The sequence below is a fragment of the Heterocephalus glaber genome, unplaced genomic scaffold (assembly GCF_053883595.1).
Source record: "Heterocephalus glaber isolate CG9 unplaced genomic scaffold, H.glaber_assembly_v1.0 deba00001532, whole genome shotgun sequence".
NCBI lineage: Eukaryota > Metazoa > Chordata > Mammalia > Rodentia > Bathyergidae > Heterocephalus > Heterocephalus glaber.
Genome location: NW_028258330.1, coordinates 4,222,582 through 4,245,273, shown reverse-complemented (window position 1 = coordinate 4,245,273; position 22,692 = coordinate 4,222,582). Strand labels below are relative to the sequence as shown.

General features: G+C 46.6%; 1 protein-coding gene across 3 annotated transcripts in view; it reads left to right on the top strand.

Annotated features, from left to right (window-relative positions):
- The window catches only part of Slc24a3 (solute carrier family 24 member 3), a 487,613-nt gene that overhangs the window by 366,743 nt on the left and 98,178 nt on the right, over positions 1-22,692 (top strand). For all 3 annotated transcript variants that reach the window (XM_004840887.4, XM_087188635.1, XM_087188636.1), the window contains 2 exons: positions 1,887-1,971; positions 2,258-2,361. In XM_004840887.4, coding sequence (XP_004840944.1) covers positions 1,887-1,971; positions 2,258-2,361 — 189 coding nt within the window. The remainder of the gene's footprint in view (positions 1-1,886; positions 1,972-2,257; positions 2,362-22,692) is intronic.

Genomic DNA, 22,692 nt, shown 5'->3' with positions numbered 1-22,692 from the left:
TTTTCCAAGCAGTGAAAGATGACAATGGACATAGGACGTGGCCCATCCCATTTACAGAAAGCACTGAGCCGCACTCCACCTGGGCCATGTGCTACACAAGTGCTGGGGAGTGAGACAGAGTACAGCATGGTCCTTGCCCCCACCCCACCAAGGTTGTAGCCCACAGAGCAGCTGGAGAAGGATGCAGTCAGCCCGAACATCCACGTGCTCTGCACCCACGCCTGCAATCACAGATGGAAAATGTTCTTTAAAAGTACACTGTTCTGTGTATGTATGGACTTTGTCTAGTCATAATTCCCTAAACAATACAGGAATAGTTATTCACATAGCATTTACACTGGGTTAGGAATTGTAGGAAATCCAGAGACGATGTACAGTATACAAGAGGATATGTGTAGGTTACATGCAGATACTACACCATGTTATGGTAGTAATTTGGGCACATGCAGATTAGGGCATCCATAGGATTCCTGGAACCAGCCCCCTCCATACTGAAGGCTGACTGCACATGGTGGGAGAATGAAATGGTGGGAACTGCAAAGTGCAGAGTGAGATGGAGTCTGCCTCCCGGGGGCCCGGTGTGGGCTGGAAGAGCAGTGCTTGGACTGAAGGTCATGCTGGCAAAGCATCTGAAGAAAGGGTATTTGGTCAGAGAATCTGAGCCCCGAATCAAGAAGAGGAGATCAGGGGCAAGCATCCCCCTTGGGGAGCCCTGGATGTCAGGAACTATTCCCTGCTTAGGAGGGAGCTGGGAAGACTTGCCATGATTGTGTCATGGTGGTTAGAAGTCTCAAGACAAGAAGACCCCCTACCCGGTGATTCTGAGTGCAGTAAGCTGTTGCTGGGGCTGGAACCATTAGGACCGGGAGCGGGGAATGGATGGAGATCTGGAGCAAGAAGAAATCAGTTGGATGGAGAGGGAAACAGGGCCCTTCTGCAGGTCTCCTGACCCAGTGAGACTGGATGCCCAGTATCCCTCACAGCCGCATCTTTCAGAATGGACCCCATGTTGGGGTCTCCTGAGCTCCTCCTGGGAAATTCTGCTGTCCAGGCCACAGCCAAGGGACTCAGGATTCCATATCAAATCACTCGTTTGGGTTCCTGCCACCATCTGTCAGCAGTGCCAGCTGCTCCCACTGTGGCTGAGCCCTGACTGTACCTGAGCAGCTGGAAAGAGGAACCGTGTCCACCAGACTGGCAGTGTCTTCTCTGGGCCTGCAAGAGGGAATTGGCTACTTCCCAGGCCGTAATGGAGGACAGAGAAACTGCCCAGCCCCCAGTGTGTATTCACCTTGTCTTTTTGCAAATCCCCTATTGGTGTAACAACCACAGTGACCTGGAGGGTCCCCTGTGTGACCTCTCTCACCCTTTCCTACTCCATCCCAGGTCCCCAGGCCACTCTGCCACCCAGTGTGTGAAGATCCAGGACAGGGCTGGGGAACTCAGTAGGGTGACCTCAGAGACACCCCAAAGCCTCCACTGGTCACCATGAGGCCTCACTCAGCCCAGGCTCATTGAATTATTCCAAATAATTCAGGATACTCTGCAGGCAGATCTGGATTGTTGGCACCTCCTTTGAAATCAGAGCACAGGCAGCAGGAAGGCAGGAAGGAGGCCCCACTAGGGCCTTGAGCCCACTGTCTATGTGGTCTCATACCACTGCTCCTTGCCTCCCTGTCATCCAGTGGCCCTGGGGGTATTGGAGTTGGGGACCTTGAAGTGTTTTGGGGACCTCTAACTGGTGAGGGCCTGAGGTTCCCTGGAGAAGCACTGAGCTCTATAACATGGAGCCCAGGCCCCCTACTCCCCTTCTCAGGGCGGGGTCATGGTCAGCTCTGTCTCCAGGTGAATCCTCCTCACCTGTGTCTGTCTTTGCTCCTCTGCAGCGTCTGCACCTCAGTGAAGATGTGGCAGGAGCCACATTCATGGCGGCAGGCAGCTCAGCCCCGGAGCTGTTCACATCGGTCATAGGTAGGTGATGAGCTGGGGACCGCTCAACCTCTCCCTGTCTGAGAGAAAAGAGCTCTGAGGACAGATTGTCCCCTGACCAGGACTGTCTGCTTCTATAGGAAATGAGAGTCAAGGGTCCCTACAGGACATCAGCCTCTCCCAGGGCCACTGTTTTATTATAGGGGTGGTTTACCATGCATGAAGGACCCCTGTAGACCTGGGAACAGTGGCACACATGAAGCATCCCCTGGGCCCCCAGGAGACAGAGCAGCCACCACAGTAGGCTGACATTGCATCTATGTTCCAGGTGTCTTCATCACCAAGGGCGACGTGGGCGTGGGCACCATCGTGGGCTCCGCTGTGTTCAATATCCTGTGCATCATTGGTGTCTGTGGGCTCTTTGCAGGGCAGGTAAGACCACTAGCTCCTCCTGGTCTGAGGCAGAGGGTCGTCCTGCTGGAGCACAACTCCCATCAGGGCCCAGCAGTTGGGATCTCACCCCTAGGAGGCTGGACCAGCTTTAACTAGAAACCATCCAGCCACCATATCTGTTCTCCAGGTTGGTGGAATGGAGAATTCCCAGGTCCACATAAATAATTAACCAACCAGAAAGTTATGGGTTACAGATTTGAAAGTGTCAGGCTCATTTTGTGTGATACTGATCCGCACTAGAATGACCTAAAACAATTTTAGAATGGTTTTGCCACAGAGGAAATAAAATAAATGAGAGAGAAAGACAGGAAAAGAGACAGACATTTTTGCTAAAAGCCATTTGCAGCCATCAGTTTAGGATGCGAACTTTCATCCCACAGGGATGGAAGATTTTATTTCTGTGTTTGCTTGAGCTTGCTGGGGAAGTTGGGGGGTGGGCGTTGCAGGCCTGCAGTTTTCCTAAGGAGACTGTTCCACTGCCGGGGGTGTTCTGGGGTCTAAATCCTTAATGATTTCGGGTGTCTGTTTGGGGAAGTTGTGGGGATTTACCCAAAATCACCAAGGTGTGAGGCTGAGCCAGGGGCACAAGGTGTTACAGCAGCTGTGAAGAGGGTGTGAGTTTGCAGTTGTCTGGAGTGCTAGTTTTCTCAGAGGGATTTACTCAGAACAGTGCAGTCCTGAGTCTCTGTCCAAACACCCAAGACTCAGTGTCCTCTAGAAAAGGCAATTCCTAGAAGTTGGCGGAGGTGACTCTACCTGTGATAGTGAGGAGCCTGGCGAGCCTAACACTTGGTCAGCAGCCTCCATGTGGTGGGTGCAGCATCCTGCTGGTTATTGCTGTTCAAGGCAAAGGGCTAGACATGCTCCTGTGTGGCCATGGCTCCTCCACTGCCAGCACCCCATCTCTCTGAGGTGGGCCCCAGGGTCTTCACACAGAGTGTGCTCTGGAACACAGCTCTTGCCCACAGCCACCAGCTCCATGCCCACTGGTTGGTCTGGGCAGCCTGGTGTGTGAGCTGCTTCCAGGCAACAGGTGGAGGGACACGTTGATCTGGTCAGGAATCCACTTCAGGTCCCCAGGTGGACTGGGTCCTTCTGGTGAGAGGGTCCTGGGAAGATGTTTCTGTTCATGATGATGAAGCTCTGCCCGACTCTCTAGGCTGAACATTTTCTATTTTCCAATCCTTTTTGTTCAGTGATCTGTTGTCTAGATTTGTGGGCTCACATTCTTCTGTGAGAATATCAGGATAATTAAATTAAATTTTAAAATTTATTATAGGAAAAGGCACATGACCATTAACTTCCTTCCGCGGAATACTCTCCCTCACTATGCACAAACTTATCCCATGGTTCTTGCCATTTTCAGCAGCAGTTCTGGAAGTTCTCTTTTCTGAGTGTCTACAAAATGTGATCAAAAATACAGTGAATGCTGCTGCCAAATGCCGTTCAACAAAAAGGCAGGCTCATAACAACACGATGCTGCGTCCTCATTCACCTTATTCATTGGATCTGGAGCTGTGCAATTTCTGCCTCCTCTCCAAAGTAAAAATGACCGTGAAAAGTAAACACTTTAAATGGATTCAGGATGTAGTGACAACTATGACAGTGTAACTAAAGATACTCATAAAAGAAGACTTCCATAAGTGCTCCAAAGTGACAAGAACCATGGGATAAGCCAGGCATGGTGGTGCATGCCTGTAATCTAAGCACTCAGGAGGCTGAGGCAGAAGAATTGCCCCAGTTCAAGGCCAGCTTGGACTACCTAGTGAATTCAGGGCCAGCCTGAACAATAAAGTGAGACCCTGTCTCAAAAAGAAAAGAAAAGAACAATGGCATAAGTGTGTTCATAGTGAAGGGGAGGATTTTGAGGGGGATTCGTGGCAATGTGTCTGTTCCCGTGATTTTTTTAAAAGTAAATATTCACCATATTTTTCGATCACACTCCATATGTGGTTAGCACTAAAAACCTGACTCTGCCTTTGCTTTCAGCACTGTTTGTAGGCTCTTGGCTCCCCTCTGCCTGCCTCTCCTCACCACTTTTCTGAGATGAATGTCACACCTGGGCTGTTGCTCTTAGCACTCTCTTAATTAGCATTGTCACCATTACCAGTATGATTATTAGGCTGGCCATTATTAATGTTGTTGTTAGTTCATTAGTCATTGGCACCTGAAGCTTGATTCAACAGCAAGCCCAAAAGGGGCGAGATAATACAAAGAAAGGAAACCAATGGTTGGGCAGTGTCTTATCAGCGTCACAGGAGGAATTTCTGAGGAAGCAGCCTGAGTTGGCATGTGATTTGGAATCAGCAGCAGTGCAGTCATCACTGCCTGATAAGAACACCACCCACATCAGGGCATACAGCTGCTGGACTTGAACTTTAGCAAAGACTGCTTTCTGTCACTTGACCTCTCCAGAAGAGCTCTGCTGGCTTATCTCAAGACCTGAAGGACTATAGAAAGAAGTGGTCTTGAGGGTGCTATGAGAAGCAGCCTCAGGATTCTGGTGCCTGGTCTTTCTTATGACTTTCCTGATCCCATGCCTGCCTGCTTGGAGATTTCTGAGGCCTTCTGCTTCTACTTTTCAGGGTTTTGTAGTATCCTTAAAGTCTTTGCAGAGGAAGCAAAATGATGTGTTGGAAGGAACATGGGCTGGGGAATCAGACTGGCCTGGGGTGGAATCCTGCCTCTGCCCTTTGCCAGCAGAGGGACTTGGAAGAAGCTACTTCAGCTCTCAGCCTGGGTTTCTCCTCTGTAGGATCAGGTCGGTGCCCCATTTCCCTAGCATTGCCATAGGGTTGAGACCTAGCGTGGTGGGGGCATAAGCTGCATGTGGCCCATGGTGGGCCAGTACAAATCAGATCCTGCATCAACTCTCAGGATGCCGGTCCCTGGGGTTCTCACCACCAAATTCTACCCTAGCTCCCTGTGGTACTCTGACCACCATTGGTGAGAGTATCTGACACACAGGGGTGTCCCCGGTTCCCACAAGACACAGGGTAGGACAGACAGGAAAGATGAGGAAGAAGCCCTCCTAAATGGAAATCAAAATGAGGTGTTTAGAGGACTAGCCCAGTGGACTGGTCCCTGTTTCTGTGCTGTCTGATCCGTGTATAGAAAAGAAAAATCAAAGAAATGAAAGCTGGCCTTGCATGTTGAAAAGCCCTCCCTGATGGGGCTGGGATGTGGAATGTTACAGCAAGGATGAAAATTGGGAATCGAAGTGATAAATAAATCCAGTCATGGGTCTCACTCAGCATTATTATTTATGTTGATCTGCACTTTCATTTGGCTGGGAGAATTCCAGGGAAGCACCCGGGGGGGGGGGGGTGCTCTCTCTACTGCATTTCGACATAAAGGGCAGTGCAGGACAAAGTCTGGCGCCCATCTGAAATTAAAGTAATTAAGCTACAAGGTTTGAGCTCCTGTCTCAATTAGGGTTTTGATGAATTCAGTGTAATTAAATGTCTGCTGTATTTGCAGTTTGCAAACATACCCAGTACTTCAGCGTTTGCCTAGGGTGCTTTGGGGAATTTTATGGGACAAAAAGGAAATTGCTTCTTAGAAGGTGGCTTAGAGTGGTTCTTGGCAACCTGGCAAGACATACAGGGCTGTGGTCCTACCAGTTTTCTTTATTTAAGAACAAATAATAAAAGCAACACAGAGAAAAACGCCAAGCTCTCCATGAAACCTACTCATGTAGTCTGCATATTTCGCTGAAATGACTTCATGCCAATTTCATAAAACAATGTGCTTATAAATTTAAATCGACCATTCTGAGCATGCTAAGCTTTAAATACATAACCACAAACAGAGAGTAAACAGTTTAACTGCATCCCAGATTAGGCCTTTCCTATTCCAGTTATTACAGGCGGGCAGATGGCTCCAGTTTATTATCGAGCATTCACACAGCAGCCCTGGCTGCCTCCTCACATGCCTGATGTTCTTTGGCAAGGGCTGGCTCATCTCAGCTGAGTTTGCCAGGAGCATTCTGTCTGCGCTGCAGCAGCACCCAGGGGCTGCACATCTGAGCTGGAACTTGCCTTCCTTTGGGTTTTCCCACAAGGAGACTCTCAGCAAGGGCTCAAGTACAAGTTGTTAACTGAAAGGAGGTCCCAGGAAATGCCCTGAGCATGGAGGAAGTGCGGTAGGGAAGAGAAGGCAGCTAAGACAAGTGTGTCAACAAATAAAGTATCACAACTGGGACTTAATTCATCTGTGGTACCTGGGCGATGCTGTGGCTCATGGGTGTGTATGTGATCTCACATACAGGCTGGGGAGCCACTGACTTCCATCACCCATTGATTAAGGACTCCTCTTAAGGAATGTGATTTCCCCAGCATTCTAACTTGCTGGAAACAGGCAGGGTAGACTTTAGGGCCCAGAGAAAACCTCTGGCAGAGTGAGATAGGGATAGGCCATTGAAAGGCCCTGAAATGGTAAAGGTGAGGAATTAGGAGTGGACCCATAAAGTATTCACTACAAACTCAAGAGCAAGTCTTTAAAATTAGTCACCCATTGGGTCTCATGTTCAACCCCAATGGAGGAGCCATAAACATTAATACGAGGCAAACAAGAGTCTGGTGCCAGAACATCTTGGATTTAGAGAATTACCTCTGGTGTTAAAAATAACAGCTACCAGCCAGGGATATAGCTCAGTGGTTCCACTGCCTGCCTTGCAAGCGCAAGGTCCAGAGTTTGATCCCTGGTACCAAAAACAAACAAACAAACAAACAAAAATAACAGCTACCAGCCGGGTGTAGTTGCACATGCCTGTAATCCAAGCACTTGGAAGGCAGGAGGATCACCCTGAGTTCGAAGCCAATCTGGGCTACACAGTGAGTTCAAGGCCAGCCTGAACTGCATAATGAGACCATGTCTCAACAAACAAACAAAAAATCCAGGTACTGTTTAGTAAGCTTCTCCCATGTGAGACACCACAGTTGATACTCTATAAATATTTGTAGAAATACACCTGCTGAGTTTTAAGGGAGTATTATCCTTACTAACAAGCAAGGAGATGGATTCTGGGGGCCAGAGGTGGATGGAGGTCTATGGAGATGGAAGGCTAGAGTTGAGATGAATGCTTTCCAAATGGGGAACCTATGACTTAACAAGTCCCCAGATGTAAGTATTGCATTCTTATGATTAGCCTGAGACTTTATTGTTCTTTAGAAGTTTGGAGTATGGGATCTGGAACAGACATGTCAGCAAGATGGTAGTGACCCAAGATCCATGAGATGCGAACACTTAGCCCAGCCATGGAGCATCTGGGACCTTCTTTTCTCATCAGATGGCATCTCCCACTGCGGGCTTTGGCTGCTGCCAAACAGATGGAAGAGTTGAGCAGAGCAGGGAACCACATACTACTCAACGTTGCCTTGAACACCTCAACTCCTGGCCTGCTGCTTCCCAGAGTAAACCCAGCACATCACCTAGGGCATCCCAATCCTGGAAGTCACTCAGATTCCAAGAAGGCTGGAGACTGAAGAAGGCAAGGCTGAAAACCACAGCACAACAGGGACCAATCCTAAAAGTCTGGGTTGCAGGCCCACCCTCCTCTGTATAGGCAAGGTGGGTGTGCAGGAGAATGAGTGCCCAGCAAAAGACTCAGGACCAGGTGCGAGACAGGCCTCCTCCAGAATGCAGGATGCTCTGACCCATGGCCCTGAGTGAGTGAAAGCGGGTATGTGGTACAGGGTCAGGTCTGCCTGGCACTGCACCATGAATAGTCCTCTCTCCATGCCGAGCCCTCCAGCTGGCCGTCGAAGCAATCTCCTTGCTGTCCCTTTGCTCTTCCCACCCCTCCCCCAAGGTCATGTTCCATCAGGGCCCCAAACCTGGTCTTCCCCACAGACACTGCTATTCCCAGGCCTGGAGTTCCATTTAGGTCACCACCTGGCTCTGCCCTGCTCCATTTAGATCACCTCTGCATCTTTATCCAAGATCTCTGATAGCTTTGACATTGGCTCACAGAATTTGTTCCTGGCTCGTTCTGCCTCTTTGAACTATCTCTTGAAATTAGATCCAATCTCAGATTCACATCTAGATTAGTTCAGTTTCAGGTAACAAAACACCCCAGCTCTAACTGGCTTCTCATATGTAGCAGATTTTTTGATGTCATTGAAAAATACAGAGCAACGTGAACATCAGCTCTGATTTGATCAGGGCTTTGGCACCATTGTTATTGTCTTGTCGCCTCTGTCCTCCTCAGGCTAGTTTTCTTTTGCAGCAGAACATGGCTGTGGCTGTTTTAGGCCTCATGAATACGTAATGAATACATACCATGCTGGTCAACAAAGAGGAAGAGAACATCTCCTCGCCCACAGCACTTGCCAACTTCCACTTAGCGTCAGCAAATAAAAATGAGCATGGGCCAACTGAGGCCCTCTGACCAAGATTTCTGGTGAAGGAACTAGTTACCCAAGTCCTTAGGTTAATCGGGAATAACCCACCCATTTCTTTCTTCTCCCAGTGATAAGACTTTGATCAGTTCTACCCTGAATGCATGGCTTTTTGTCCCTTATTCTTACTGGAAGCAAAGATAAATGAAAGGGTGAAGCCATTGCGGTATCAGGTTCCTTGATGGCTGCATTCCCTTGGGCCAGTGTCACACAGGTAGTAAAATGCATGCAGATCTCCTGTAGGTCTCTGTGTGAACATAAGCTCTCTCTTCTTTTTCTTTTTTATTTCCTTTTCTTCTCCCGTCCCCTTTTATTTAGAAAATAAACTAGCAGTGAGCTTACTGGGTTGTGTGTCAGGCATGTTTGTAAGAAATGCCAAACCTCTTTTCAAAGTGGCTGAGCCCTTTTCCATCCCACCACAGTCTGTGAGATTCCCATTGTAGACACCCTCACCAGCGAGCACTTGGTGTGGTCAGTTTTACTTTGCTCTGTTTTGCTTTAGTTTTAGCCACTGTAGTGAGCATGAGTCGCACCTTGTCATACTTTTACTATGCTTTTCCTTGACGTGCCATGATGGCGTACATCCTTTCACCTGCCTGTTTGCCATCTTGTTAGGTAAAATGTCTGTTCTGGTCTTTGCCTGTGTGTTAACAGGGCTTCTGCCCTCTTCTTCTCCATTGTCCAGTCTCTAAATCATCACCCTCAACCACTCCTCTGAGTCCTTCTGTCCAATTTGCTTTTATTTTCAAATCAATAGGAAGTAGAGCCATTAGAAATGACTGAGAGTGGTCTTGGTCATGTTTTATTAGTGCTGTTTCTCACATTTGGGTTTGGAGAGAGGTCTCAGCCATAGCACTCCAGTCGTGGAAAGAAAATGAAGAAGTCACTTACCTTGTATCTGGCAAACTCGAGAATGACAGTCACTGAGACCTGAGATGCTTCTTCCTAGAAAAAGGAGACTCTGGCAGCTGGAATGGGCATTGCTTCTGTGCTGTCAAGCCTTGTGTTGCTTCTGGAAAAAGAGTTTCCAGTCACTGCCTATATCCTTAGCACCAACTATCAAAGCACAGTGACCCTAGCCCCACAACCACTGCAGCTGAAGGTCCCCCACAGAGGAGAGAGCCTGTCTTTTAGGAACAATGTCTTTTCCCTCCGGAACACAATGGTCCTGGTGGTGTCTTCTCTCACAGGCAAGCAGGGCTCTTGTGGAAACTCACCATGTTCCCTCAGCCCTCAGTGAGCCCAAGCCAGGCCACCCCTTGGTGACACACAGGGAGTGGTCCAGCCTGTGTACACCCAGGCACCTCACCTCACAGGAGGAGCTGCTGAGTCTAGAGCTGAGGAAGGAACTCAGTGAGGACAAAAGCCAGGGTGGCTGACAGATGCCAGTTTTATTTATGTTTCTCCTTAACCAACACATCTGTGGCACTCATCTTGTGCCCAGCACTGTTCTCACAGCTTTACATACACTACTCAGTCTTGATCCTCAGGTAACTCTCTAGGGAGGAAACTGCAAAAGAGGAAACTGAAGCTCATGGAGATTCGTTGATGTGTCGGTCACAGATGTAGTGAGGCAGAAGACAGCACAGACCTGTGAGTTCTGTCACAAGCCTATCTCCAGGAGCCAATGTAGGTCACATGGCTCATGCATCACTCCTCCCTCTACATCACCATTGTCCCCACTGTCCCTTCGCTGCTAGACACCTCCTCACCACCATAAAGCCCAGGCTTGGAACATCCTTGCTGAGCTCTGTGGAAATCTCAAGGTGGACCCAGGCACCCCTTTGTGCCCAGCACTGGGCACAAAGACTCCAACCTTCAGGCACAGGCAGAACCTATGTACCAACGAGGGGAGGTAAGGAATTCCAGCCATGGCCTTTTAGCTCCACCCCAGAGTCAGTGGAAATGTTCCCATGATGAAGGGAATGGAAAGTCGATCAGGTCATGAACATGTGTGTACAGCAAGAAGGAGCACTCCCTGGTCTTATCTCCTGCCCACCCGCCATGTTGTCATCTACATGGCCACTCCAGGATCTCCATTCTGTGGGTCCAAGCAGCTGCAGTCCAGGTGTCCACAGCACAACCTGGATCCAGCGCCTGAGCCTGAGTTCCCCACACTGTCTTTGCACAATGTCGGTGAAAGGTGGTTTCTCTCTTTGTTGGCTGTGGATTTAAATTCAGGGTAATACTCCATTGTATTCTGGGGGAAAATGTTTGTTAAGGTCCTTCTTTGTGCAGTAAGTCCAATCCTTAATTCAACAAATGTGAGTGCCTACTACGCACCAAGCACTGCTGTAGACACTAGCAGGACTCCAGTGAAAAAATTACATTCTAGAATTTGGATCCAGGATGTTAAATGTTCAATAAGTATGACTGATTGTTGTATACACAGGTTGGTAGGTAGGAGGATGGATGGATGGATGGATACTGAGATAACAACATGGAGGTATAGTAAGATAAAGAGAAGGTATATTGTGTCAGCTGGACATAAATGCTGTGAAAAATAAAAAAAGCATATTGAATGCACCCTTAATGTGAGAGAGAAGATAATAAAAGAGTAGTATCAGTCATTGCTGTTCAGTTGGCCTGTGATAAGAGACAGACTGACTGATATGCTGCCCTTGGCACAGGGCAGGGGAGAATGGATATCTACTCAGAGAGACCTCACAGTGCCTGAAGCCTGGCGCACATATGCTCAGAAGCTATTAATTGGTGCCTAGGTAGTTAGATGAATGCAAGGAGGAATGTCACAACCTGCCATTAGGTACACTGAAAAAGTCCTAGAAGGAAATGCATTGGGCAGTGGGATGGGAATGACTGTCAAGGAAGGTAAAGAAGAGGATTTAGCTCATGGACCAATAGCTGGTCTTCACTGGCACCAGAAGATGGACCCAGTCTCCCAACAAAGAGGCCATTTACCTCATACGTGGCAGAGAGGGTACATTCCTTCTCTGTCCTGAATATGCATGAGCTGCCACTCCTTGGGAGATGAGAATGAAAACCAGCCTCATGTGCTTCATTTGTTTGAGCCTTTTTTCTACAAAATGAAATTGTGGCAGCAGTCAGGGCATGGAAAATAGAATGAGCACATTTGATGCAGTCGCCAGCAGCTGGGAGACCAGGGCTAGGTGCAGCTGGTAGAGTGTCAGACCCCTGGCTCCATCATTTCCAGGTTTTGGTCATTATGCACCAAGCCTTATTTTTCCACTCTCTTTCTCTGTCTTGGATTAATGCAACATGAAGCTTCTAGAAGCATGTGTGCCCTGGCCCATAGCATCTTTTTCTTTCCTTTATAAAAATCAATATACAGCTTTCTTTCTTCTGCTTCCAATTATTATTTATTTTTATTTTAAATTAAAAATGGTTTTTCTATTAACAGCTAATCTTTACTGGGGTCTCACTCAGTTAATATAACATTGTATGTATTAACTTCTTTAATCCTCATATCAACTCCATGGTATAGTTACAATTTTTCTCATTTCACAGATGGAAAAAGCAAGCCAGAGAAGGAGGGAGAGAAACTTGCCCCAGATCACACAGCCAGGAGTAGCAAAGCTGGGATTCAGAGCCAGGCGGGGTGGTCTAGAATGTGGGTTCTTCTCCGAGGCCACATACAAGCCAGGGGAGCAGTGGGCACAGGGGCCCCTGGGGGAAAGTGTAGAGCACATCTCATGGAGCCGGGAAGGGGTTCCCCAAATTGTCATGCAATTCTCCCTGGCCTGGAAGACGACATGCATGGGCTGTCCTTGCCTTTTTATTTTGGAAACTCTGGTAGAAAATGCTGAGCTTGGGTACCAGGTGGCATCGCTGAGTGGAGACCATGACTCAGTCTCCTTTCAGAAACTGAGACTCCATCCCAAGCCATGTGCCTAGATGACGATGACGGGCTGTAGGGGGAATTGGAGTGTAGTGTCCGGGTAAGGGATTTTGAGGCTCCTTCTGATACTTGATACTGCTGCACCGTGATGCTGTGATGTTTTACACACAGGATAGGGGTACTACACCTTCCTGCTGTCCTGGGTAAATAAGGGCTGTCCAGAAGTGATATCCTCAGTCCCTGCTGCCCATGGCTTCTGTCCTTCCTCTTGGGAGCATGGATGCTGCTTCAGGGACAAGGAGGAGAGATGGAGGGCAGTAGCCAGGCCATGGTTAGGTGACCCAGCAGTCAAGGCTCAGACCAGTCCCCGGGGAGAAGTTTGGTTTCCTTCTTAGAAGCACATTTATGGCTTGGCTCATGCTGCCTGGAGGGGGGAACAGGGACCCCTGAAGGGTTAGCTCAGCCTCAGTGCCTTGGGAAAAGCCGTTCACCATGTCAATGTGGGAGATATATGGCTTTCATGCCAGCAGGCCCAATGCCCTGGTCTGCTCAGCCTCATGCTACCCTGGGCTCTGGTTCCAGATCCTCCCAGCCCAGCCTAGATGAGACCCCAGTGCGCCCCCCAGACTTGGATAAACCCGTTTCTTGGGGTTCTCACCTTCATAGCAAGGCCCCAGAGGGCCTCGAAGCCCATGTCCAATGCCACTAAAGAAGAGTCGGCTCTACAGTGGCATGTCCCAAAGACAAGCCAAAATACAGGTTCTTAACTTCTTTGATGATGAGTTAAAAGAATCTTGAGCATCTGTCATCCCTCATAAATAAAAATGGATTTTAATGAAATGTGACTCTACAAGTGTTAGTAGAAGCAAATATTTAAGATGTATGGCTCCAATTCTAGCCCTAGGCAGACAGATTATAAATATTAGTCATCTTATATTAAAATGTCCAAGCTCTGGGCCAAGTCTGTTACATGGTTCTGTAGTTTGAGTGCCCATGTTGACATCCTGACCTCTTTACATCTTGACCGTATGAACTGTGGAAGTTCCATAATCTCACTGTGCCTCAGTTTCCTCATCTGTTAAGAATAGTAGTACTTTCTACCTAATAGGGTTGTCCTGATGCTCACATGTGTCTATATATTCACAAAAAAAGCTGAGCAGATTGTCACCAAAAGGGAAATGTCCATAACTCTAGCTAAGTGGGCATTTCATTTTCTCATCCCGAAGAGAGGGGTGCTATCCTTGTCCCAGCCTGAAGGCTGAGAAAGTGAAGTTTAAAACAGAAGGATGGGGTTGGGGATTTAGCTCAGTGGTTTCACCACCTGTTGCGCAAGCCCAAGGACCCGAGTTCGATCCTTGGTACCAAAAAAAAAGAAATACAATGAAAACAGAAAGGTGAAGCTGGGCATGGTGATGCACATCTGGAATCTGAGCACTCTGGAAGGCTGAGGCAGGAGGACCACAAGTTGGAGCCCAGCCTGGGCAACATAGTGACTTAGAGAGATCCTGTCTTAAAATAAAAACTAAAAAAGGGCTGAGGATGGAGCTCAGTGCAAAGGCCCTGGATTTCATCCCCTGAATTGGGGGTATGGGGGCGGGAGTCAGTCTATCCAGGGTCTTGAAGTGAATAACAGCAAGGCTGAGATCCACACTTAAGTGCACCCAAGCCCTACTCCACCCCTATGCAGAGGACACTGGGTAATGACCATCCTCCCCAAGGCTCCTGGGTTCATGGAGATGGGCTCCTGCCTGGGCCTCTCCAGTATCCCACTTTTCTCACACCCCACATCCTACCTCATCAGGATACTGCTCTCTGCTACACAGCTCCTGCCCTCAACCCACAGCACCCACCCAGACCTGGCTCAGCCTCCACCCCTGTGACAGCTCCCCTGGGGGATGCAGACCCTCTGTTCCCAGCCCTTGCCTAGAGGCCTAGGGTCTGTTCTCAGCCTCTGAGGGTTCCCTCCCAGATATCCCTGGTGCCTTTGGTCCCCCATCTGCTGCTCCATTGTGAGCATACCTAAGCTTGGCTGACAAGAGGTGAGGGAGCCCTGCGGGGCAGTGTGTACCCAGCACAGCAGTCTCCCTGGGTTGGGGTGCGAATTAATGCTCTTCTCAGCTAGCACAATGTGGTCAGGGTCCCATGTGTAGAATCTCATCACTATATGGATGTGTAAATTTAGGTTTTAGTTTAAATAGGACCATCAGAACATGATTAAGAGAGAGTAGATGGTATCCTCATTTTTCACTACTAATAAAAATTGGAATAGTGATGAGAACAGTAGAAGTTATTATTTTAGAAGTTATTATTTCTATACTATTTCAAGGGCTCTGGGCATGGTTGCTATGTTGTTTCCATACACTATTTTATGGGATCCTCTCTAGAAACCCTTGCAGAGAATACTGTTACTACCCCCATTTTATAGATGGGAGAGCAAGAGAGGTAGCTCTAGCAGAGCCAGTGCCAGAGATGGGCTTGGGAGAACTTTTACCCACCCAGGCTCCATAGTGACTTAGCTATGACAGCATCACTTCAAAAATCCCTCTTTCTTCTGCTGCACACTTCAAACCCAAATTTGGCCAGCTCCAGAATCCAAGCTGTGCCACTGTCCTCTGTTTATCCTTGTTTGCAGCACAACTTGTCCCGAATATTTCCTCCTCATAAGCAGCATCATTGGAAGGGTTCTCTGTCTCCAATGTGCAAACTCCCTGTCTCCTGCTCTGTGACACAGAAGCATGCCCCCATGCAGATGGCCCAGGGCACCGTGGGCTCCAACTCTGACTGGTAACAATCAGGAAACTGTGGCTGGTGATCACCTGGAAGGCCAGTTTGCATGCCCTGCCAAACACCCCCTTTCTGCTACTTTGGGGGTGTCCGCCAGCCATGAGTCTGTGCATCCCCACAGCACAGTCCACCTGAGTCGCATTTCTCGGGAGAAGCCTGGCATGTATATGCTGTTACATCCCAGTGAATAAGTCAGGACTCCATCTCTGGGAATGTCCCTCTCTTCCAAGCCCCCAAATGGCACAGCATGGCACCACCCAAGGAATCATACTTCAGACAGTGCAACCCTAAGTGTGATTCAGAAGGAAAGGATCCTTTTGCATAATTAAGTCTCAGGCCTGATTTGGCCAGAGTCAGGCCTTACTCACCAAGTCCTTTCTCCCAGGCTTGAATTTGGAGGGGGTTTTGGCCTGAGACCTCCTGGCCACCCCTACAACATCTTCCCACTGGGCAGATAAACTCAGGGGGCAGGATGGATCCAAACTCTGAAAGCCATCAGAAATCTTTTTTCTTCTGATGGAGGAATTTCCGGCAGCTATGGTAAGCACTCAATCTTTGCAGTTCCAACCTTGTGTACCTTAATCTCGCACATTTTCCAGAGAAAAGAGATGATGTGGAACAGGGTTGGTAGTGGCTATTTCAGGAGTTGTTTGCCTGCTTTATTGAACTTGTATCCTGCAGTCCCACCAGAGATTAATGGGCTTGAGAAATCATCCTGATGCCTTAAGCCTCTGTGAGCCCCAACGCTTGTTCACCCAGTGGGCTGGCTCTTGTCACACCACCTGGCTGTTGTTTGAAAGCAGGAAGTCTTTTCACCATCAGAAGACAGAAGAGGTTCCCTGTAGCTTTTAGAGTTTGGGTACATATTTCCCCTTCAGTCCGTTTTAACTTCTTAAGTTCTCTGTGCACCTTGGAACTAAGTGTGCTGTCACCAGCGTTGAAGCTAGGCAGGCAGTCATCCACTGGAACCCTGTGGCTTCCAATCACCTTTGTCCGTGTGCGCCAGTTCACCCCATGCCCCGTGCCCACAAGAGCAGCTGAGTCACTATCTCTGACATTTCTGGGCTCCACACAGCTCACAGCTCACAGCTCAGTGCTGCAATATCAGGCAAAGCTGAGTCTCCGGGGCCTGTGTGTCCTGACAGATGGCAGAGGTTTTTTGTTTTTTAATTTTTATTTGTATTAGTCCATATTTGCAGTACATAATGTTCGCATTCCTCGAGGGTGGCAGGTACATGTGTAAAACATGTCTTAATTCTTTGTCTATCCTTCCCCTCCAGCTCTGGTCCCCTTCCCACTTGCAAAAGGTCTGTCTCCCTATTTCCTATTATCTACCTTATTTTGCTCTTTATTTCTACTTTGGGTTTCTCATATAAGAGAAAGTATGTGATAGTTAAGCTCGTGTGTCTGATTTATTTCACTTAGCATTGTGTTCTTCAGATCCATCCATCTTCCTACAAATGACTCTTCTTTATGGCACAGTAGTATTCCTTTGTGGATATATACCCCATTTTCATTGTCCACTCATCTGTTGTTGCCCACAGGCCGCTTCCAACATTTAGTGATTATGAGTTGTACTGCTGTAAACATGGATGTGTATAGGTTTTCACATCCCTGGACAGCACCAGCATTTACTCAAGAATGGTTCTAGGGCTCAAGAATGGACAGGCCTCTGTTTTCATGGGGCTTATGTGCTGGCAGAGTTCCGATGGGTGCCCAGTAAGTACCAATAAATCAAGAAGGTAATTTCTGATGGAAGTGGCCCAAAGATAGAAAAATGGATTACAGTGGAGCCTACTGGGATGCGGGGGCAGCATGGGGCTACCAGAAGGCGGAAGCCTGTTGGAGGAGCAAACCTGGAGGCTGAGCCTGACAGGGACAAAGGAGAAGCCAGGTGAAGACCTTGATGCCCCGGGCTCTGTGAACTGCAGTGAAAAGGCCCTGAGGTGGGAATAAAGGATTTGGTTGGGGAAAGAGGCCAGGCCTGCTGAGACACAGAGCCCAGGGGAGAGGCGTGGCCAGGCAGAGCTGGTGTGGACCATGACGGGTTTGGCTGAAAGTAGGACAGTGCTCTTACCACTTTCAGGACTTGGGGCCACTGTCACTCATGAGAAGTCACAGAGTAGGATGGAGTCAGAAATCCAAGTCTTAACCTAGATCTCTCAAAGTGTTGAATGGCTCTAATCCAGACTAAAGGCCCATGGCAAACATCTGCCACATCCCCAGGTGTGAGGCTACCCTGGGCCAGAGCCATGGATGCTCTGAGTGTTGGTTCCAAATGCCCATTGCAGGACCCCAGGGGTTCTTGCAGCACCCACTGCCTCCCTGGACTCTCACTGCCTCCTGTCCTCACTGCAGATGCTCCCTTGCCCCAGCCGTCATCTCAGTCCTGAAAGTCCATGTAGTCCGTGGACCATAACCACACTCTCCTCACTGCTGTACTCCAAATCGCATCCTTTCCCCTTTGTGTTCTCAGCATTCCCCTCTTGCACTGACTATTTTAACTTACTGGTCCTGAGCGCGAGTGTTTGCCACCATCTCCTTCCCTCCCCACTCTACACGGCAACATGGTCTGACCACAGCTATGCTGCCTTGGGACTCAGCAGCTAAACTGAGAAGTCAAGTTCCAGTGCTGAAACACTGGAATTGATTGGACTGTCTGGTGGTTTATCATGAACACAGACTGGAACACTTGAAATCAGGGCTGTCCAGAGAGTGTCCACTTTGTTCTTCTGTCTCTTACAATTAAGTCACCATCTTAACAGGTGTTTCTTTAGAGCTTTCTGTTTACACTGAGTGCCCATCTCTTCCCTGCCTCTGTCCATGGTACCAGTGGAAAGTCTGTAGCTTGGGCCAGACTGGAGCTGGCTTCAGTCTCAATGCAAGGAGCAGACTTTATGGAGGGGGATGTGCTACACAGAAAGCATTGCATACATCTCCTTGCTCATTCCTTATAATCACACTGCAATTTGGAAAACAGGGACATTAGGTCAGTGTGTTGGCCAGTCTCCAAGATGGTGCCCCACAGACCAGACTCCAGCCTCCATTTGGGGAGGGACTTTTTGTCCCCCCACCCCTGAACTAGACAGGGCCAACCCATGTGTCCAGCAACTTGCTCTAGAGGTGGTAGCATGTGGCTTCTGAGGCTGACCATACAAGGGATGTGGCGTCCATCTTCCTCTCTTTGTTGGGCCTCTCTTGCTCTGGGGGAAGTAGCAGCCACATTTGGAGGACAGCCAAGCAGGCCTGTGGAGAGACCTGCAAGAGGAGATAGGGCCTCCTGGCTGCATGAATGACCCAAAACAGAAGTAGATCTTCCAGCTAAGTCATCTTGTCTGTGGCTCTAACCAAGATCTTTACTGCAATTTGTGAGAAAATTGACCCAGAATGACCCCGCCAAGTCACTTCCAAATTCCAATCCTCATTTGCAAGATAGCAAATGTTTATTGTTTGAATTTGCTAAGTTTAGGGACAACTCATTACACAACAATAGATACAGTGTAAGTTTTTCCCATTTGACAAATGAGAAAGCACACTCCAGATAGCAGATATTTGCTAATAAATGAAAGGGCAGGGAATCAAACACACATCTGTCTCCTACAAAAGTGTGTGTTCTCACCTTCCTGCATTGCTACCTGCAGCACTTGACTTTTAACAAGCAAATAATCTCAGGAAAAAGTAATAGTCCACGCTGACTTTGTCTTAACCATTGACTGGTCTGGATGCTGGATGCCCCCTAAGTGGACTGGAATGATCAAAGACCAAGCAGAGATGTGATTGGCACCATTTGTATAAAACATTTGATTGATCTGATTTCATTATAGCTCTGTACTCACCTAAAGCTGTCTGAAATTTATTTTTTTAATTTTTTTAAAATTAATTTTTTGATACATTTAAAGTATACAATATAATGACATTCATCATTGGAGATTTGCACCTTTACATAATCCATCTTGGTTCTTATGTTTTCCCCCTTCCCCTGTCCTCTCTTCAACCCCTGCACCCCCCCATCTACAAAGACTTTGTTTTCATTTTTTCTTTTTCTCATATTCCATTCCATTCTTTCTTATCCCCTATCCCTTCCACTTCCTCCTCCCACTTGCACCTTTTATTCTTATTTCATATTATCCATTATATCTTTTAGTCAATATTTACACTTTTAGTTTCTCACACGAAAGAAACTTCGGTATTTACATATGTGTGTCCTATTTATTTCCCTTAAGAGTATCACCTCAGTGTGCATCCATTTAGCTATAAATGTCTCTAGTTTCTCATTCTTTATGGTTGAGTAGTACTCCATTTTATTAAAAAACACATTTTCTTTATCCAGCCTCCAGTTGATGGGCAATTGTGTTGCTTCCAAGTTTTAGCTATCACAAATTGTGTTGGTATGAACATGGGTGCACATATATCACTGTGGTATGATTCTTTTAATTCTTTGGGGAAGATCCCCAGCAGGGGAATAGCTGGGTCAAATGGGACTTCCAATCCTAGTTCTTTGAGGCATCTCCATATTGATTTCCACAATGGTTGCGTCAGTCTACACTCCCACCAGCAGTGGAGCAGTGTTCCTCTTTCCCCACAGCCCTGCCAGAATTTGTTATTGGTTGATTTCCTAATAGCAGCCATTCTTTCTGGGATGAGGTAGAATCTCAGACTTGTTTTCATTTGCATCTCTCGAATGACCAGTAATGTTGAACATTTTTTCATATGTTTATTTGCTATTTCTACTTCTTTCTCTGAGAAATGTCTGTTCATTTCAGATGCCCATTTCTGGATTGGGTCTTTAAATTTGGGAGGTCTGATATTTTTGAGTTCTTTATAGATTCTAGATGGTAGACCTTTGTCTGAGGGACTGCTGATGAAATTTTTTTCCCCACATTGTGGGTTGTCTCTTCACACTGTGGATAGTTTCTCTTGCTGTGCAGAAGCTTTTTAATAAGAAGAGATCCCACTTGTTGATTGTTTTTGCTAGTTCATGGGCAACTGAGGTTTTGTTCATAAAAATCTTTTCCTATACACCAATGTCTTCAAGAGTTCTACCTAACCTCTGTTCCAGCAAGTTCAGTGTTTCTGTTTTTATATTTAGATCTTTAATCCATTTCGATTTTAGTTTAGTGCATGGTGAGAGATACAGGTCTAGTTTTAGTCTTTGGGAAGTTGAAACCCAATTTACCAGCACCATTTATTAAAGAGACTATCTTTCCTCCAGCGAAGGTGTTTGGCTCCTTTGTCAAAGATGAGATGGCTGAGTGTGTCTGGAGTTGTTTTTGCATCTTCTAATCTGTTCCACTGGTTTTCAGGTCTGTTTCTTTGCCAGTACCATGCTGTTTTTCTCACAGTAGCTTTGTAGTATAGTTTCAAGTTGGGGGTTGTAATACCCCCTGCCATATCTCTGTTACCTAGAATTGCTTTTGCTATTCTGGGTCTCTTCTTGTTCCAAATGAATTTTTGGATTGTTTTCTCAAGGTTTGTGAAGTATGCTGCAGGGATTTCAATTGGGATTGCATTGAATCTATATAGCAGTTTTGGACATATGGTCATTTTCACTATATTGATTCTTCCTACCCAGGAGCAAGGAATATCTTTCCATTTTCTGATATCAACTTCAATCTCTTTTTTCAGAGTGCTATAGTTTTCAAAGAAGAGGTAATTGATTTCTTTCATTAGGATGGTTCCTAGGTATTTCAGTTTTTGGATGCTATTGTGAAAGGAATCGTTTGCCCCCTTTCTCTCTCAGTGAGTCTGTTGTTGGTGTAGAGGAAAGCTATTGATTTTTGTGTGTTGACCTTGTATCCAGCTACTTGACTGAATTTGGTTATTAAGTCTAGAAGACTTTTGGTGGATTTCTTGGGGTCTTCTACATAGAGTATCATGCCATCTGAAAATAATGATAATTTGACTTCATTTCCTATCTTTATTCTTTTTATTTCTTTCTCTTTTCTAATTGCTGTGGCTAATGTTTCCAAAACTATATTGAACAAGAGTAGTGATAGTGGACATCCTTGTCTTGTTCCTGATTTTAGTGTGAAGGATTTCAGTTTTTGACCATTTAGTATGATATTGGCTGTTGGTTTTTCATAGATGGCTTTTATCAGATTGAGGTAGAGACCACCTATTCCAGTTTTCTGTAGGGTTTTTATCATAAATGCATGTTGGATGTTGTCAAATGAGTTTTCTGCATCTATGGAGATGATCATATGGTTTTTGTCCTTGGCTCTGTTGGCATAGTTGTATTACATTGATTGATTTTCATATATTGAACCATCCCTGCATCCCTGGGATGAATCCCACCTGATCAGGGTGTATGATCTTCTTGATGATCTTCTGCATTCTGTTTGCCAGGATCTTATTGAGAATTTTTGCATCTATGTTCATTAGTGAGATTGGCCTATAGTTCTCTTTTTCAGTTGGGTCTTTCTCTGCTTTGGGGATCAAGGTGATGCTTCCAGGAATGAACTGGGGGTATTGCTTCCCTTTCAATTTTATTGAGTTTAAACAGTAGTGGCAGTAGTTACTCTCTAAATGTCTTGTAGAATTCAGTAGTGAAGCCATCAAGACCTGGGCTTTTCTTAGTTGGTAAGTGTTTAATTATATTTTTCATTTCATTGATTGATATTGGGTCATTTAGAATTTTTAGGTCATCTTTGTTCAACTTTGGTGATTCACACATAACTAGGAATCTGTCCATTTCTTCTGTATTTTCCATCTTATTGGGGTATAGATTCTCAAAGTAGGTATTGATGATCCTCTGGATTTCTGCTGGGTCCAGCTGTCTGAAATTTAATGATTTTTTTTGGCATTGTGTTTATTTCCATTTCTCTGTTTTAAGATATTTAAAATCTCACTTAAATCCACTGCTTCAATATTCCATTTTCAGTTAGGACTTCTACAAATATTTCTCCACAAAGGTTTTTCTTTTCTTATTAAATAAAATGTAGCATTGGTGCAGAATACAATACCAACATATAAGTTCCCAAAGCTGACTTGAACTGATTCTCAGGGTTCTTAGTGATTCATATTCACAGCTGTAAGCAGTACCATCCAAGCCTGCCCTACAGACCATCCAGAGCCATAGCGTGTGCTGCCCTCCTTAAAAAAATATTCTGTACAGGGTAGGCTTTCTGACTTCTACCTTGGAGTCTCTGCTTAGTAACCTGAGTTTCCAGCATCTTCCCCACCATGTCACAACCAGTGAATTTTTAAGCTTGAGTTTTTCCCACCAATAAAGCCATTAAACTTGTCAAACCAAAAAGAAATCTAGTAAAATTTAATATCTTTAGAAAGAAAAACCATATTACCTATTAG